General features: G+C 33.0%; 3 protein-coding genes and 1 pseudogene across 3 annotated transcripts; 3 read left to right on the forward strand and 1 right to left on the reverse strand.

Annotated features, from left to right (window-relative positions):
* Positions 1 to 598: 598 nt before the first annotated feature.
* Positions 599 to 6,851, forward strand: LOC140877293 (uncharacterized; annotated as a pseudogene).
* Positions 6,852 to 10,884: 4,033 nt separating this feature from the next.
* LOC140884877 (omega-hydroxypalmitate O-feruloyl transferase) lies at positions 10,885 to 12,487 on the forward strand. The gene has a single exon (XM_073291758.1). It carries the CDS (start codon positions 11,023 to 11,025, stop codon positions 12,409 to 12,411), a length of 1,389 nt encoding a protein of 462 aa, XP_073147859.1. The 5' UTR covers positions 10,885 to 11,022; the 3' UTR covers positions 12,412 to 12,487.
* A 362-nt stretch (positions 12,488 to 12,849) lies between these two features.
* Positions 12,850 to 14,658, forward strand: LOC140877294 (GDSL esterase/lipase At1g71250-like). Its single transcript, XM_073280831.1, has 3 exons — positions 12,850 to 13,088; positions 13,541 to 14,173; positions 14,420 to 14,658. The coding sequence occupies exons 1-3, from the start codon at positions 12,881 to 12,883 to the stop codon at positions 14,656 to 14,658; spliced, it is 1,080 nt and encodes a 359-aa protein (XP_073136932.1). The 5' UTR covers positions 12,850 to 12,880.
* A 261-nt stretch (positions 14,659 to 14,919) lies between these two features.
* On the reverse strand, positions 14,920 to 15,450 carry LOC140877295 (non-specific lipid transfer protein GPI-anchored 2-like). The gene is made up of 2 exons (XM_073280832.1): positions 15,186 to 15,450; positions 14,920 to 15,062 (listed from the first exon to the last, which is right to left on the reverse strand). Exons 1-2 carry the CDS (start codon positions 15,448 to 15,450, stop codon positions 14,920 to 14,922), a joined length of 408 nt encoding a protein of 135 aa, XP_073136933.1.
* Between the last annotated feature and the right edge of the window lie 3,101 nt (positions 15,451 to 18,551).

The following is an 18,551-nucleotide window of genomic DNA, read 5'->3' on the forward strand; positions in this document are numbered from 1 at the left end:
TTCAAGATCATGTTTAATTTAAATTTGTTAAATTCAGTAATCAATCCATAGAATAATATAAAGCTAAATATTTGCTTAGGAAAAAAAAACAAAATCAGCATGCTTTTTAATGTCATTTCCCCGAATACTTCAAAGATAAGACATTTTTAAAAGAATCTGAAAACTCATTTTAGCAAGATATTTAAAATTTTAAATTTTTAACAAACAAAAATCCATACAAGATCATATTTAATTTAAATTTTTAATCTATATAAAATCTATATAAAATAATATAAAGCTAAACATTTGCTTTGAAAATAATCAAAGAAAACCGATTTCATTTCTCCATCTCACGTTATATTTCAGCTTAGTCAGATTTTGATAAATGACACCCATCTTCAGCGCAATTCGTGAGGTTTCTGCAAACATGAGTTCATGTGCAATGAAGTTGCGCTAAGTTCATCTATACGAACCCAAGTCAAAGAAAAACGAAATTTTTAGTATAGAATGTGTCTTCCATGATCGTGAGGTAAAATTTAGCAATTTTTTTTTTTTGCTATACATTAGAAATATAAATATAAACCGTATTTGTGTCGTATTCTATAGGGTTCACGCATTCATGGAACGATCACAAATACGGTTATGGACAAGTTCAGGCAAATTCTTAAAGAGAGACATTTGTATGCTCTTAAAGATATTATTTAAGTATTCTTACAGAATACATTTAATTTTACCAAATTTTGTATGTGTAAAATTTTAACTTTTAACTTATATATTTTTAAAACTAATATTTTCTTTATTTATATATGTAGGTGTAGATTATTGGGATATTGGCGATCCAACATATGCATGTGGTTTTTGTGGTGCAATATTCTGGTATGAAGAAAGGTTATGTCGATACTATAATGCCAAGAATCCTAAACATTCTTTGTGTTGTATGCAAGGAAAAATCCAACTTCCACTTTTGAAAAAACCCCTTCAAGTGTTGCATGATTTGTTGTATGGGGTGAGCGCTAAAAGCAAACATTTTCGCGAAAATATTCGATCATACAACAACATGTTTTGTTTCACGTCCATGGGTGGAAAAGTAGATTCAAGTGTAAATCGGGGTGGTTCACCTCCAGTGTTTAAACTACATGGTCAGAATTATCATTTAATTGGAAATTTACTTTCATGTGAAGGGTAAAGCCCAAGTTTGCTCAATTATATATTTATGACACAGAGAATGAAATTTCTAATAGAATATCAGTTGCCAGGTATTTTTCTATATCCATATTTTTTTTAAAATTAAATTTATCCATACTAAAACATATATAGTTGTTTGACTTATATAGATATGAATTTTTTTTACAGGCAACGAAATGAAACGGATGAAATCCACACTGAAATAATATGTGATTTGAAATCTATGTTAGATGACAACAACGTTTTGGAGAAGTCTTTTAGGATGGCCAAGGAAAAGATGATGCAGGAGAGACGATTAGACGTGAGATTAAGGTTGATAGGTAGAAGAGGTGGGGACGCAAGAAGGTATAATCTTCCTTCAACATCCGAAGTTGCTGCATTAATTGTTGGAGATTTTGATGAATCTTTGGGCGATAGAGATATTTTAGTAGAAACGCAGACGGGAAAACTTCAATGTATCAATGAATTGAATGCTTCATATCTTGGCCTTCAATATCCTTTGCTTTTCCCATATGGTGAGGATGGCTACAGAGAAGATATATCTCTGTCTTCTTCTAAATCAAGTGCCGGAGGAGGAAAAAATGTCAGTATGAGGGAATTTTTTGCGTACCGACTCCATGATAAAAATTGTGATTCATCGACAATTTTGTGTTCCAAAAGACATTTCCAACAGTTTGTTGTCGATGCATACACGATGATTGAATCTGCAAGGTTGACGTATATTAAGATGCATCAAAAGCAATTACGATGTGAAATATACAAAGGCCTCCATGAATCTCTTTTGCGTGGGGAAACAGATGCGTCTAGGCAAGGAAAACGAATTATACTGCCATCTTCTTTTACTGGAGGGGCAAGATAAATGATTCAAAACTATCAAGATGCAATGACTATATGCAAATGGGCTGGATATCCAGATTTATTTATCACTTTTACATGGAGTTATTTGCACCCAAACACCCTTGTGAAATATTGAAAATGCATACTTCTCCCCTGTGAAATGTTAATAGGCATCTTCAACCTTAACCTTTTAAAAAATTAGCACACTCGCCCCTTCAGATGAGTGATTGTTGCGCACGCGCCCCTCATGCGACTGGGCAAATATTTTGATATTTTTTTTGCACCAAATACCCTGTGAAATATTAAAAATGCATATTTGACCCCTGTGAAAATAATTTTTAAATATATTCAACCCATAATACACAATTTTTATTAAAATCTAATTATAAAATACTTAGCAAACACTTTTTGTTTTATTAATTTTATTTTTATTTTTAAATTTATTATGATTATATAATTATTTTCTAAAAAAATATTATTGTTTTATCTTGTTATCATTATTTTATTAAACTTTCTTCTTGTTTTCAACTTTTCCATTAAACATGCATTCATAAACAAGTATTTAAATAATTTCAAGTGCCAAAATATTGAACTAAACCGATAAGTTCAAACATATTGCTTTTTCAATTTAGGACTATATATTATTGAACCAAAATTTAAATTTTTCGAGAATATGCATTGCAAAATCTGCAATAAATAATAAAAAATAACATGCTTATATAATTCTAAATCGAAAAAGTAACATTCATGAAATTATCATTTGGTTCAATATTTTAGTATTTTTAGATATTTTAATCCTTATTTATGAATCATGTTTAATGAAAAAGTTGAAAACACGGAGTGATTTGATAAAATAATGATAACGAGATAAAATAATAATTTTTTAGAAATAAATTAATTAAAAATTTAAATTTAAATTAAAAATAAAAATAAATAAAATAAAAAATGTTTGAAAAATATTTTATAATTAGATCTTAATAAATATTGTGTATTATTATTTAATGAAAATTCTGCAATTCATTTTAAAAAATTTAGATTTTGGTTCAAAAATATATAATACTAAATTGAAAAGTAATATGCATGAAATTATCATTTTGATTTAATATTTTGGTACTTTTAGGTATTTAAATCTCGTTTATGAATGCATTTTTAATTGAGAAGTTGGAAACAAGAAGAAATTTTAATAAAATAACGATAACAAGATAAAATAATAATATTTTTTAGAAAATAATTATATAATCATAATAAATTTAAAATTCAAAATAAAATTAATAAAACGAAAAGTGTTTGATAAATATTTTATAATTAGATTAATAAAAATTGTGTATTATGGGTTGAATAAATTTAAAAATTATTTTCACAGGGATCAAATATGCATTTTTATTATTTCACAGGGGTATTTGGTGCAAAAAAAAATATCAAAATCTTTGTCCAGTCGCATGAGGGGCGCATGTGCAACAATAACTCATCTGAAGGGGCGAGTGTGCTAATTTTTTAAAAGATTAGTGTTAAAGATGTCTATTAAAATTTCACAGGGGAAAAATGCGCATTTTCAATATTTCACAGGGGTGTTTGGTGCAAATAACTCCTTTTACATGCAACCCCAAATGGCCCGAGATCGTAAGATTTGTCGAGGCTAAGGGTTTGAAGACTGAGGATCGTCCTGATATTGTGAGCAGAATATTCAAAGCTAAATTGGATGGCTTGATCAAAGATCTTCGTAAGATCAGTATTTTCGGTGATGTTCAAGCAGGTAATAATTTTAAATATCTTGCATCAAACTATATATATATATATATATATATATATATATATATATATATATATATATATATATGTTTGTATTGATTTATGTATGACTTTTTTTAATAATAATTTAAAAAATATTTATTAACCTTATTGCAGTTATATATACGATGGAATTTCAGAAGCGAGGATTACCTCATGCGCACATTCTTCTCTTTCTCCATAAAAAATACAAATTTCCAGGTGCAGAAGAAGTAAACGATATAATTTCAGCTGAAATTCCAGATGAGAAAGAAGATCCAATTTATTATGCAGCTGTGCGTGACTTCATGATTCATGGTCCATGTGGTGTGGTGAGAAAGAATTCTCCATGCATGTCAGATGGTCGTTGCACAAAACATTTTCCAAAAAAATTTGTTGACGTCACATCAGTAGATGAGGATGGATACCCAGTCTATAGACGTAGAGATAATGGGCGAACTGTTCAGAAGAATGGTGTTGATTTGGACAACAGATATGTCGTGCCACATAATCGTTATCTATTGATTCGTTATGGAGCTCATATGAATGTTGAATGGTGCAACCAATCTTGAGCCATTAAAAATTTGTTCAAGTATATAAATAAGGGACACGATGTGACTCCATCATTTTATCAGAGTGGTGATGATGAGAACTCAGGTAAGCATGTTGATGAAGTTAATATGTACTATGATTGCAGGTATATTTCCTCATGTGAGGCTGCTTGGAGAATTTTTGGATTTGACATTCAATATAGAGATCCACCAGTTGAGCGACTGAGCTTTCATCTTCCGAATGAACAAAATATAGTATTTTCTGACTTGGACCAAATCGAAAATGTTCTTGATCGTCCTACTATTAATCAGAGCATGTTTCTAGCTTGGTTTGAAGCGAATAAAAAATATCCCGAGGCAAGAGAATTAACGTATGCTCAGTTTCCAATGAAATTTGTCTGGAAGCAAGATGCACGTGAATGGGTTCCAATGAAACGAGGATTCTCAATTGGGCGTATCTTTTTCGTTCCACCTGGATGTGGGGATTTGTATTACTTAAGATGTCTATTGAATGTCAGTCGCGGTGCAAAATGCTACGATGATATATCTTTTGTCAATGGTGTTCAATATCAGTCCTTTCACGATGCTTGCTATGGATTAGGGTTGTTAAACGATGACAGTGAGTATATTGATGGTATTGTTGAGACAAGCCAATGAGCTTCAGCACAATCATTGAGAGTTCTTTTTGCTACACTGTTATCATCAGATTGCATCAGCCGACTCGAAGCAGTTTGGGAGTCATGTTGGACATACTTATCAGATGATATTTTATACAGACAACGAAACTTGCTAAAACACCATGGTAAGCATTAGGTAATATCATGACTTTTATTTTATAATATTACTATTTTACAACATTTGATCATTTTATTTTTCTATTACAGAATTGCAATTAAACGAGGACGAAATTAAAAATTATGCATTGGTGGAAATCGAAAAGCTTTTGCGAGGTTGTGGAAAGAGTCTACGTGATTTTCAGTCGATGCCATTTCCTGGTGATCAATATTTCCAATCCTCGAGAAACAGGTTAGTACAAGATGAGTTGTGTTATGATAGAAGACCTTTGTCAGAACAATATGAACATCTTCTGAAAAATTTAAATCATGAGCAACGTCATGTACATGACACGGTGATGGTGTCAGTTGATTCAAACAAAGGTGGAATGTTCTTTGTTTATGGTTATGGAGGTACTGGAAAAACATTTGTTTGGAAAACCCTATCGGCAGCCTTGAGATCGAAGGGAGAAATTGTATTAAATGTGGCATCCAGTGATATCGCGTCTCTTCTTTTACCTGGTGGAAGAACTGCTCATTCTCGATTTGCAATTCCTTTTAATCCTAATGAAGAATCAACATGCAATACAATATCAAACAAGGGAGTCATCTTGCGGAACTTATTGTGAAATCCAAACTTATCATATGGGATGAAGCTCCAATGATGCACAAATTCTGTTTTGAATCACTTGACAAAAGCATGCGCGACTTAATGAGATTTGTCAATTCTTCAAACTTTCAATTCCCATTTGGAGGCAAGACAATTGTATTCGGTGGTGATTTTCGACAAATTTTGCCTGTTATTCCGAAGGGAAGTAGACAAGATATTGTTCATGCTACTATTAATTCGTCATATCTATGGAGATACTGCAAAGTTTTGAGATTGACTAAGAATATGCGTCTGAATTTGGCTTGTGATGAAGGTGCTGAAATTAAGAGATTTTCAGATTGGATTGCAAATATAGGAGATGGAAAAATTAAAGAACCAAACGATGGTTATGTGAACATTGATATTCCTGATGAAATGTTGCTGAAAGTCTGCAATGATCCTATTGCAACTATAGTGGAGAGTACATATCCGTTGTTTGGTATTATGATAAGTGATACAACATACTTTCAGCAAAGAGCTATATTAGCACCAACTCTCCATAAATGAATACATGACATCACTAAACAATTCAGAGGGAAGATTGTATTTAAGCTCTGATTCTGCGTGCCATTCGGATAAAAATGTTGATATATTGCATGATGTCCATACGCCCGAATTCTTAAATGGAATTAGATGTTCTGGAGTTCCGAATCACGAGCTAAACTTGAAGGTTGGAACTCCGGTTATGTTGTTACGAAACATAGACCATTCTCTTGGATTATGCAATGGAACTAGATTGATTATAACGAGGCTTGGGAACCATTTTTTGGAAGGACAGATTCTTACTGGAAGTAATGCTGCTGGTCATATAGTTCTTATTCCAAGAATGTCATTAAATCCTTCTGATCCAAGACTTCCTTTCAAGTTCCAGCGAAGACAATTTCGTTGATTGTTTCGTATGCAATGACAATTAACAAAAGTCAAGGACAATCATTATCTCATGTAGGACTTTTTTTTAAGAAACCTGTTTTCAGTCATGGCCAACTGTACGTTGCTTTATCCAGAGTTACAAGTCCTAAGGGCCTCAAACTTTTAATATGTGATGCAGATTGTAATCAGGAAAATTCAACGACAAATGTCGTATTCAAAGAAGTTTTTCATAATTTGTAATGATTTTTTTTCCTACGTCACATGTAGTAGTCATTGTTAAGTTAGCTTGTGTATACATTTTAATTCAATTGCCAAAATTATAGTAATATTTAATGTTTAATAAAACTATATACGAAATAAGCTCTGTGCATCGCACGGGTGGAATACTAGTTTCTATATAAAAGTAGAGTTGTCTGATATATAAAAACTTGCCGCCAAAACTCCATTACTAAAAAATAAAATAATCATGATTAATGATAATAATAATTTTTGCTTCAAAATTTGAAATTTGATTGGATATTATCGTTATTTTTTAATTTCAGTTAGTTTTTTTTATCTACAATTATCCATAAATTATATATATTATATATATATATATGATAATATATATATTTTCGATTCAAAATTTGAAATTTGATCAGATATTATCATTATTTTTAAATTTTAGTTGTTTTTTCTGTTTTCATATATATGTGAAAATATCCATAAATACTATATATATATATATATATATATAATAATAATAATAATAATATAATAATAATAATAATAATATCCATAAAAAGAGATTTTTTTTGCCAAAAATAGTGATTTCCTCCCAAAACATGTATACTATAAAAGGAAATAATTTTTAACATTAATTATATTCACCTACCAAATCTAAAATTAATTTCAAAACTTTTCAAATTCATATTAAGAGGGTGTTTGGGTGAGCTTATAAGCGCTGTTTGTATGAGCTTATAAGCTCTCCAAAACTGTTTGGTAATTTTTTTTAGAAACAACTTATAAGCTGTCGAAATAAGATGTTTGACAGCTTATAAGCTGTTTTTTAAAAAATAGATACACCCTTACTTTTTAACAAAATGTCTTATTTTAATATTTTATTTTTCACAATTAACCTTCTATATTTTCACTTATCTCCAACATACCCTTCACATAATTTTTCCCTTTTCTTTGAACGATCCAGCCTCTCCTACGCCTTTGACTCTTCTCTCCCAGAACAACTATCTCCGGTACGCCCTTCTATCTTCTCTTCCCACGCACGAATTTTCTCCGAATCGATTAGAATTTTATTTTGGTTAGTCTAATTTCTTTTGATATCGATCTATTACAACAGCTAGTGCTATAAAAAAATTAAACATTGATTCATGACATGGAGGTTGACCCATGTTTTCTACTATCGTTTTGCTTATGGTGGAGCCAAAAACAACAAGGAAAAGAAGAAAGTTTCTGGAGCAGCCTCACTGAAGGAAGACATTCACTCTCTTTTGAAGTATTTGAAAAATAAGAGCACCACAACCTGTTCACCTTCAACAGAGAAAGATATTGAATCTGCAATGGTGATATTAAAGAATCTTCCTGGAATAGAACATAAAACTTAACTTTGGTGTTATGCTTGTAACTTGTTAAGCAAAAAAGAAATGCGAGTGATTTTTCTCAATCAACCTGATGATGATTGTTGATTGGCATGGCTAAAATATAACCATGTCATGAGCAAGAAAAATAACTAACTTTGATAGTGCTTTGTTTGCGCCTTTATTAGTGGTTTTGTTGCATCTTTAATCTTCTTTTGTGTTTGTTTCTTTATTATTATTGTTTGATTGTAAACATGATACAATATTTTGTTGCATTTATTCAATGTTTTATGTTTTGATCACATCTTATAACTATTTATATTTGTTTTTTCTTTGGCATGAATTAATTAGTTTAATGGAGCCTTGGGATGTTCGACATTGTGCTTTAAATTATTCAAATACATTTTGTGAGGAGGAATCAATTGAAGATGTAGATGGATTCCAAGACGAACCAGAATAATTGATTGTAAGCAAAGTAACAACACTTAGCATTTTAACGTATTACAAGACTTACATTCATAAAGTTCCATGTCGCACATCTGACCGAACAAGTAATAAATTCGTAGAAGAAGTATTAAATGGGCATGAAATAAGGTGTTACCAAGCTTTTCGTCTGACAAAACCTGTATTCTTGGATTTGTGTCATGAGTTAACTCAGAAATATGAATTATATCCCACCGGGGGAATGTCGATCTATGAGAAAGTGGGAATTTTTTTGATGACTTGTGCTTATGGTACAAATAATAGACTGCTACAAGAGATATTTAATCATTCAGGTAAAACCATATCAAGACATTTTCATAGAGTTCTAAAAGTTGTTGGTAAGCTAGTTGAAGATAAGCTAGTTGAAGATATAATTAAACCCCATCCCGAGTATAACGAAGGCAAAGGATAGCATATGCCTCTACATCAACGATACAAGCCATTTTTTTATTTATGTTTTATTTATTTTGAATATTATAAACATCACATGTTTGTATATTAAAATTATTTATTAATGTGATTTACTAACGTGTTTATTTTTAAATGATCAATAGGATTGCATTGGGGCAATTGATGGTACACATGTTAAGGCACGATTACCGCAAGAAAAAACAATCCCATATATTGGACGCAAAGGTTTTCTACGCAAAATATTCTTGCAGTTGTGGATTTTAATATGTGTTTTACATTTGTGTGGGTTGGATGGGAAGGAGCTGCTCATGATAATAGAATATTTGGAGAAGCTATTCGCAAGCCGAAACTTAATTTTCCTCACCCAAAAGGAAAGAAGTATTACTTGTTTAATGCTGGATATTCACATATGCCAGGATATATGGGTCCTTATAAAGGTGAAAATATAAGGTACCATCTTGAGGACTTTCGACGAGCTAGGACCTTGCAACTACGTGTACCAAGAAATTTGAAGGAAAAATTCAACCTTTTCCACTCTTCATGCAGGAATTGTGTTGAACGTACATTTGGAGTTTGGAAAGCAAGATGAAATATTTTGGCTGATATGCCTTACTATCATATTGATACACAAAGAGAAATTGTACTGGCAACAATGGCAATTCACAACTACATAAGAAAGAAAAATGTTTCTGATTAAGCATTTCAAATGGCTGAGTATGAAAGTTATCAACCATCAATTGAACGTAACATATCTACCGCAACCTCTATGGCTGAGAATGAAGATAATCTTGCAATGTATACTGGATGGCGGTGCGTCATTCAATTGCTATGGAAATTGCAAGAAGTCGACGATAATTTTAGCAATACATTTTTTTTACAGTAGAGGCATGTGTTTAATATTCGATCATATTTTATTAATAGCTTAAAATTTTGAGTAATCAAAATCATTTTGTTGTTTTCATCAATTCCACAATATATTCAATTATTGCTTTCTTTATCAATTTGTTATATATATATATATATATATATATATATATATATATGTAAAATTTAAAATAATGTTTTGTTCTATAATATTCTTATAATTTTTTAAAAAAATTAAACTATCAAGATAGTATAGATTAATTTTAAAAATATTATAATATCAAATATTTAAAAAAATTCAAAACATACGATTTTTATAAATTAAATTATAAAATAGTATATATATAATTTAAAATAATGTTTTATTCTATCATTTTTTTATAATTAAAAAAATAAACTATTAACATATTATTGAGTAATTTTTAAAATATTACATATTTTTTAAAAATATTCATAGCATACGATTTTGAAAAATTAAAATATAAAATAGTTTTTATTTAATTTTAACATTTATCATACAATTTTAAAATTATTTTTGTATATATATAATATTTACATCACTTTCATATTAATATACCCTTTTGGTAATTTTGACAATAAAAAAATCTTATAAAGCCAAACACATCAATATCTTTAAGTTGTTTCAAATAAGTTCATCCAAACACTTTAACAGCTTATTTTTAAAATAAGACATAACAACTTATAAACTACTAAAACAACTTATAAGCTCCTACAGCTTATAAACTGTTTTTAATAAGTTTAGCCAAATACCCTTTAAATTAATATTATGTATATTAACATATGTTTAAATGGTAATAGACAATGGCCAACCAACTTAGGCAGAGAGTTTTGCAACACATACTTTTGGCATGTTTTTGCTAACTTTTATAATCTAAAAACAAACCAAGCTTCACCAACAAATCAAGAAACCCACACGAATTTGGGCATTCTTGAATTCATCAACTTTATACCAACTAAATTTGGCATTTTTTCTCATGTCAAATACCACAAATTTTTGCTGCATCATCTTCTACATATCTAATGATTAATTCTTTGTAAAGGTTGCTATTTATTTTCTAATGGATTCTTGGATTCAAGAACTTCATTTTCCTCATCTAAATATTCCTATAACCATAGACCGCATGGATTCGGTCTCACCTGCAGAATCTAACCCAAATAACAATACCCTTTACCTCTCAAACCTTGATGACATGATCGGTGTCCGAGTTTTCACTCCGACGGTGTACTTTTATCGTGCCACCGGGTCGAAACACCATCAAGAATCTGTCACGCGGGTGCTCAAAGATTCTCTTAGTCGGGTGCTGGTGCCTTACTACCCTTTCTCGGGTAGATTAAGAGAGACAGAGAATGGGAAGCTCGAGGTGTTTTTCGGACCGGATCAAGGCGCGCTTCTCGTCCAGGCACATTCCGAGAAGGCTTTAGATGATCTTGGAGATTTAACAGTGCCAAATCCTGCTTGGATAAAGTTGATTTACAGGTTCCCCGATGAAGAACAGTACAAAGTCATCGACATGCCGTTACTAATAGCTCAAGTCACTAAATTCACTTGCGGTGGCTTCAGTCTCGGCCTAAGAATCTGCCATTGCCTCTGTGATGGCCTCGGAGCCATGCAGTTCATGAAAGCATGGGCTGAGACGGTAAAAGCCGGCTCTTTGGTTGTTAATCCGAAGCCAACTTGGGGCAGAGAAACCTTCAGGCCTCGCGATCCGCCAGTGGTCGAATTCCCTCATGCCGAATTCAAGCAACTAGACGATGGATCGAGCTTAACAAGAAGTCTCTGGGAAGTGAAGCCGGCTCAAAAATGCTACCGAATAAAACACGAATACCAGGCCCATTTAAAGAGATCAGCGCAACTATCTGGAGCATCAGATTTCTCATGCTCCACCTTCGACGCAGTTGCAGCTCATGTATGGAAATCTTGGGTAAAAGCCCTGAACGTGACGCCCCTGGACTACCAACTCCGCCTCACGTTCTCCGTCAACACGCGCCACAAGATCAAGAACCCGCCGCTGAAAGACGGGTTCTACGGCAACGCACTATGCGTCGCGTGCGCGACCAGCACGGTGGCGAGGCTGGCCAACGGGAGCCTCAACGAGACGGCCCGGTTGGTTAACTCGGCGAGACTAGGCATCTCCGAGAGATACGTGAGATCAACTATTGATTATGTGCAAGTGAACAGGCCAAAGAGGCTGGAATTTGGTGGTAAATTGAGTATAACTCAGTGGACTAGATTTTGTATATATGAATCTGGTGATTTTGGATGGGGGAGGCCGGTTTACGCCGGCCCGATAGACCTTACTCCGACGCCACAGGTTTGTTTATTTCTGCCGGAAGAAGGAGAATCTGATCAAGCTGGTGGAGCTATGGTGCTTTGCATTTGCTTGCCTGAATATGCTTGTTGCAGATTTAAAGAGTACTTGTTGAGTCTCAAACCAGCTGGAAATTAATCAACTACAAACCTAACCAATATGCATGTTATTAAACTTGATTTTATATGTTATACTATATACTAATATTGTTGTTGTTAATGAAGAAATATTTTACATATGGATCTCACAAGTTTAAACTTGATATCAATTCCAAGCACATAAATCATGACTCACCAGTACCACACTAGAAAAAGGTTGACAACCTTCAACAAGCAGCTAGCTCCCCATGCATGATTCACGTCTCTCAATTCTGGTTTTTGCTCCTTTCGAAATCCAAGAATCATCGCACATACAACTCAATCGACAAAAGAGCCTAGAATAAACAGATTCAGTAAAATCTTGAAACAGAAGCTGAAAATTTTGAAGTTTTTTTTTTTTTTTTTTTGTTTTTGTTTTTGCTTTTCATCACCACGTAGTCGCTAAGAAATCGAGAGAAATGGCTGCACAAATGGGGGCTCTTGTTCTGAATTTTCTCCTGTTTGCAACTATGTATTGGGAGAAAAGGCATGTTTCAGCCATGGAATCAAGGGTTTCAAATCGTCCAGTACTGTCATCGACGGTTACTGCGATGTATTTGCTGGGAGACTCCTCAGTTGATTGCGGAGAAAATACTCCGTTTTACAATATTTTACATCAGAACTTGTCCATGTATCCGTGCAATGGCTCTGATTCAAGTCTTGTTCCTCAGTTTCTTGGTAACTCTGCTTTTCTTATATATTTTGCACACAATGGGTTCAAGAAATTTGTGAAAAGATACGAAATTTCTCGGTTATTACTGCCTGATTCCACTGAATTGTAATGGGTTTTCTTGAACTTGATTGGTTCCATTATGGGTTGTTTCCGTTGGTGCAAATTTTCTTTAATCCGAACAGTTAAAAAATGCCCAATGTCAGAGTGTATGCAACTGCACAGTATCAAAGTGCGATCACGGATAGCTGAATTGTACCTGTAAATTCGAATAACATGGTAAACCTTTTTAGGTGTAGTCGATGAAATGAGTGAGTCTGGTGGCTAATCATCTGCGGCTCTTCAATTTTACCAACCATATTAAACTTTCTATGCTCAAGAATTTCGAATCGACTAATGAGTATTAGCATTTTACGCATCGTTCTCATGTTTGTATGAACAAAATCGCTCCTTGGTGCAGCTAATAAGATGGGATTGCAAAGTGCCAAACCATTCTACGGTCAGAATGGCACGATTTATGGGCTTTTAGGTGGAGTGAACTTTGGATCAGCACAAGCAACCATTCTTTCGCCCCGTAGCCGAAGCTACCAATCCCTTAACCAGCAGCTACGACAAGCATTCGAAACAATTCAGCTTTTACAGCTGCACCTTGGTGAGGAACCGGCCAAACATTTTGTCAAATCTTCGTTGTTCTATCTATCATTCGGAAAAGATGATTTCATCAGATACTTCGTTGATAACTCTTCTGGTTTTCGTATCAAATACAATGGGACAGAATTTAGTCGGATTTTAGTTCGTCAGATGACAAATGCTGTGAGAAATCTTTATGCCAGTAATGTAAGGAAGATAATCTGCTCTGGAATTCTACCGTTGGGGTGTGCACCGCATATACTAGTGAAACGTGATGACTCTAATTCCTCGAATGGCGAGGTAAGGGGTTGTCTCGATGAGGTTAACTTGATGATCTTGGAATATAACAGAAAGCTGGAGGAGAATATTGTGGCCATTAATGCGGAGTTGCCAGATGCACATATTATCTTCTGTGATGTTTACCGAGCAATGATGGAGTTCATTGACAATCCTAAGCCTTATGGTACAATTAAACTTTCTTCTTCAACTGATTACAATCACACATTTTGGGACTTCGTAGTTGAGGATCCTGTTGCCTATATGTGATCGGTGTTTTCATATTCAGTTACATTTAATTGTTCTTACTAACCTTGTATGGATGCCGCAAGGTTTAAAAGATTGAGTTCCAACATTATGGTCAGTTATATCATTTGGTACAATGGCAGACGATTGTTCCTTCATGTATGGCTGATTGGTGAAACTTTTGCAGGGATTGAAGATGTGAACACTGCGTGCTGTGGATTAGGCAAATATGGTGGCGTGAGCGGATGCATCTCCACAGACATGGCCTGCCAACGGGCTTCAACTCATATCTGGTGGGACTTATACAACCCGACAGCCACCATCAACTCGTTGATAGCTGATTCAGCCTGGTCCGGCCATCCATTATCTGCCATTAGCCGCCCCGTTACAGTCCAAGAACTCGTCTCAAACGGTGAAAAACCTTAAAACTCTGTACTTGATAGGTGTCTTTTTTTATTTGCAAAAGAATAGTGTGAGTAGAAAAGTGCTAATTTCATATGACATGTTGAAGATAGGTAATCATAATGTAAACCAAATTTGCCTTTTGGAAACATTATTGAAGCCTTGAATGGGGCATATAATCAAAGCATAAAAATTGTACGGTAACAGTAGACAGAACATGAAGAGAATATAGATAAATGATAGGTGAAGAAATCGGTCACCATGAATACATTCCGCGATTAAAATTTAGAAGAAATATTTTAATAAAAGTATTGCTAGTCCGACAAGGAAATGTAGTTTTGGACCTCCATTATTCTGATTTCCAGGAGCTGAGTTTCCTGGCGAAGGGCCTTTCGCAGGTGTAGGAGCTGATACAGGTTCACCAAAAGCTACACAAAATAATAATAATATGTTACAGTAAGCAAATCAGGAAGAAATTTAGTATATTCTAAATGGAATTCTTGAAACACTGGTTTCTTCAAAAAGTAAAAGGATAGGATGTGAAAATGTACCTGCACAAGCACTGATTGGTGGGGTGTTGACACGACAAACAGAAGGCAACATGAGGGCCTTATATTTGTCAATTGTGAGTCCTAATTTACTGGGATTTGAAAGCAATTCACACAGACAAACTGGTTTAGTATTCACCAGATGTGATAGCTCGGGGCAGCAGCCAGGATCCGGCTCGGTCACGTTGCTACCTTGTTCGACGTAGGTGAGACAATCAGACGTGTTGAGTATATATGATAAGCAATCTGAAGATGGAGAAGGAGCCATGGGGGCCGAGGGTTGGGCATTTGTGCATGGTAGTAGCGGTATTGCGGCCAAGAACAGGGCGGTGATTACGAGTGGATAGCTGGTGGTTTTGGCCTTGTGCATGCTTGTTGTTGGCATCATTTTTAGACGACTTCGAAAAAGTGTGGAGGGAGAGCCGTGTTTTAGTTTGAGAAAAAGTTTGGGTTTTGTTAATGCTATGTTCTAGCAACTAGCAAGTAGCAGCCTCTTCTTGTAGCATAATAATAGAGTTTGCAAAGTCTTAACAGAGAAATTTCCTAAAGGGTATTTTGGGAATATATCTACTCCATCGGTCCATGTTATCTAGACTTCATTTTCCATTATGGATGTTCAAGATATAGTCGATCCAGTTCCTATATTAGCATTTTTTTCTCTTGGTTTTTGCTAATAAACCACCATTAACCATGTATATCATGATTTGCATATCATCAATAAAAGATTTATTATGACCGTGCAAACTAAGGTAAGGTAAACCGCATTGGGCTTGGACTAACGCAAGAGCATGCACTGGATCCCGGACTAATGCTAGAGCCTGCAAACTAGGTTAAGGGTATAAGCCACATGTAAAACACACTAGGCAAGTATGTACGGCAGGCTAGTCCAGAAGATGTTGCCAGAAGAACCGAACCTCCGACTTCTGACCAAGAGTTCACCTGCTTCATCAACTCGGATACTCATTTAAGAACATCAATAGAGAGTTTTTGTATATATTAATAATGAGATGTAAGCTCCTTGTTTAAAAAAGTAATATTTAGTGCCCAAAGTGCAAAATATAAGCTTGATGAAGAACAACAGACAAAATAAAATAGAGCAAGTAGTCTTACATCTCAAAAAAACAAAAAAACAAAATAGAGCAAGTTTTTTATGAAACAGTCTCACGAATATATATTTGTGAGAAAAGTCGATCTAATTTATATATAAAGTGAAAACTGAAAAGTAATATTTTTAATGAGTTGTGTCGAATTAGATATCTATCTTACAAAATTAGCTCGTACAACCGTGTCATTAGGGGCGGATCTACAATGTGACCCAGGGGGGTCGTGAAAATTTTTGGAAGCAGTAGAATGAATATGCATTTTTTTGTTTATTGTATATATATATATATAGTTAATGCATTCAATAACTTAGATATGTGGTCTAGTTGGTTAGGTAGTTGAAGTTTTGGAAAAGTGCAGGTTCGAATTTCCACACCTACTTTTCTTTTTTATTTTTAGGTTTGGGCAACTTGAGATTCAGTCCCCCACTTTAAATATAAGTTTAGATTCAGTCTTTATTTCAGAAAATTTATTTCAACTCCCTGGTCCCACATTTATTTTCATTGATAAAAATCGGTACAAAATGTTAAATATATAGTACAAACATATGATATTTGAGTATTAATAATTTCAGATCTGGTATAAAAATTAAGATTTTGAGTATAACATTGAAACAAATTTTTTAATAATAAAAGCTTACCATACATACATATTTATCTACAAAATATTTATATTAACGCATTTGTTTATTATGAATCAGTACAAATATCAGTATTTTGAAAATCACAAAAATTAAAAATTTATGCGCACTAATTTTAAAAATTTGAGTACAAAAATATTTAATTTACGTATTGATTTATATATTTATGGCATCAATTGCCTCAAATGGAGTATAAAAATCACGATTTATATTTTCAGTTTTAGAGAGATGAAATATAACACAAAATATTTATACCAAGAAAACTTGTTTTTATACCAGATCTGAAATATTTAGTACTGAAATTTTATATATTTGTACCTTATTTTCAATTTTTTATACCTGTTTTTCAATTAGAAAATAACTTGTGGGCCCAGGGAGTAAATACAAACTTTTCTTGAATCAGGGAGTGCAGTAAAAGAAAATATCTGACGGGGACTGAATCTTAACAAAACATATGAAATGGGGAGTTTTTACCCATTTTACTTCATTTGGAATTTTTTTTAAAAAAAATTGATTTGCTTTTATTGAGTCTACCCGATTAATTTGTTGTTAATTGTATAATTTATTTTATTAGACTAATTTAATCTCTATTATTGAACTAGCATTTGTTTAGGTGACTGAACTTTTGGTTTTTTTTTTCCGTATCTATGCTATATATAAAGAAAAAATACCTTAGTGATCGCTTGATATGCTCACACTTAATTTTTAATAAAAAAAAACATTCAAATTTATCAAATTGCAAAAAAGAAATCATATTAAAATCAAATATTTTAAAAAATAAATCTATATTATACACACATATAACATAGTATCTGTATATAACGTTACACACATAATGTGTGTGCGCTGCGGGTAGTTAACGTTATGCGTGGCATCTCCCATAAACTAAAACCTAAATTTTTAAATTTTTAAATTTTATTTTCAATCATTCTTTTTGTATTGAAAAAATCTAGAAAATTAATAAAAATAACAATATTTTCAGGATTTTATATTAAATTTTAAAATAACGTGTGAATGATTAAAGTTTTAGGAAATTAACGCACATACCACAATTCTGAAAGAGCAAAAAATGACGACCATCGCTGAAAATTGATAGCTCCGTCATTATCTCACACTACCATCACCTAATATGCAACTCCCTCAAAATTACAATTTTGGATCCACCCCTACGTGTCATATCAGTTTTTGTGTATTAAAAAATAAATAATTCTGTATCTAGGTGGGCAAAACTTGTTTGTGGGGAATTGAATTAGTCTACGCCACCCTCTTCACGTAACAATATTTTAATCGGTAACTTATTTTGGTGAAATTTCCTCCTTCCACCGTTCCACGCATGTAACCACTATTCTATCCTAAATCGGATTATAGAGTGCATTTTATATTTTTTTTCAACGTCAGAATTGGTGAGAATTTTAATAACGATTTTTACATATAAGAAATATAAATGCTATATTATAAAATTAAGTAGCTATGAAATTATTGATGTTGGCTTGAAGGAGGCTTAAGCATACATCTATTATTAACATAAGTATGGTGCAGGCTCCATCTACTTAACTTGTTCAACTCTATTTATTGAGTTGGTTAGAAGTCCTTTTAAAATCAATAATACTTAGTACAATAATGACCAG

The sequence above is a fragment of the Henckelia pumila genome, chromosome 2 (genome assembly GCF_033568475.1).
Source record: "Henckelia pumila isolate YLH828 chromosome 2, ASM3356847v2, whole genome shotgun sequence".
NCBI classification, from domain to species: domain Eukaryota; kingdom Viridiplantae; phylum Streptophyta; class Magnoliopsida; order Lamiales; family Gesneriaceae; genus Henckelia; species Henckelia pumila.

Excerpts from the sequence above, each read along its gene's own strand:
- LOC140884877 (XM_073291758.1), top strand. The coding sequence starts at position 11,023 with ATGGATTCTTGGATTCAAGAACTTCATTTTCCTCATCTAAATATTCCT.
- LOC140877294 (XM_073280831.1), top strand. The coding sequence starts at position 12,881 with ATGTATTGGGAGAAAAGGCATGTTTCAGCCATGGAATCAAGGGTTTCA. Across the intron at positions 13,089-13,540 it reads TCTTGTTCCTCAGTTTCTTG|CTAATAAGATGGGATTGCAA; the intron begins GTAACTCTGCTT and ends TCCTTGGTGCAG. Across the intron at positions 14,174-14,419 it reads TGACAATCCTAAGCCTTATG|GGATTGAAGATGTGAACACT; the intron begins GTACAATTAAAC and ends AAACTTTTGCAG.
- LOC140877295 (XM_073280832.1), bottom strand. The coding sequence starts at position 15,450 with ATGGCTCCTTCTCCATCTTCAGATTGCTTATCATATATACTCAACACG. Across the intron at positions 15,063-15,185 it reads ACCAATCAGTGCTTGTGCAG|CTTTTGGTGAACCTGTATCA; the intron begins GTACATTTTCAC and ends TATTTTGTGTAG.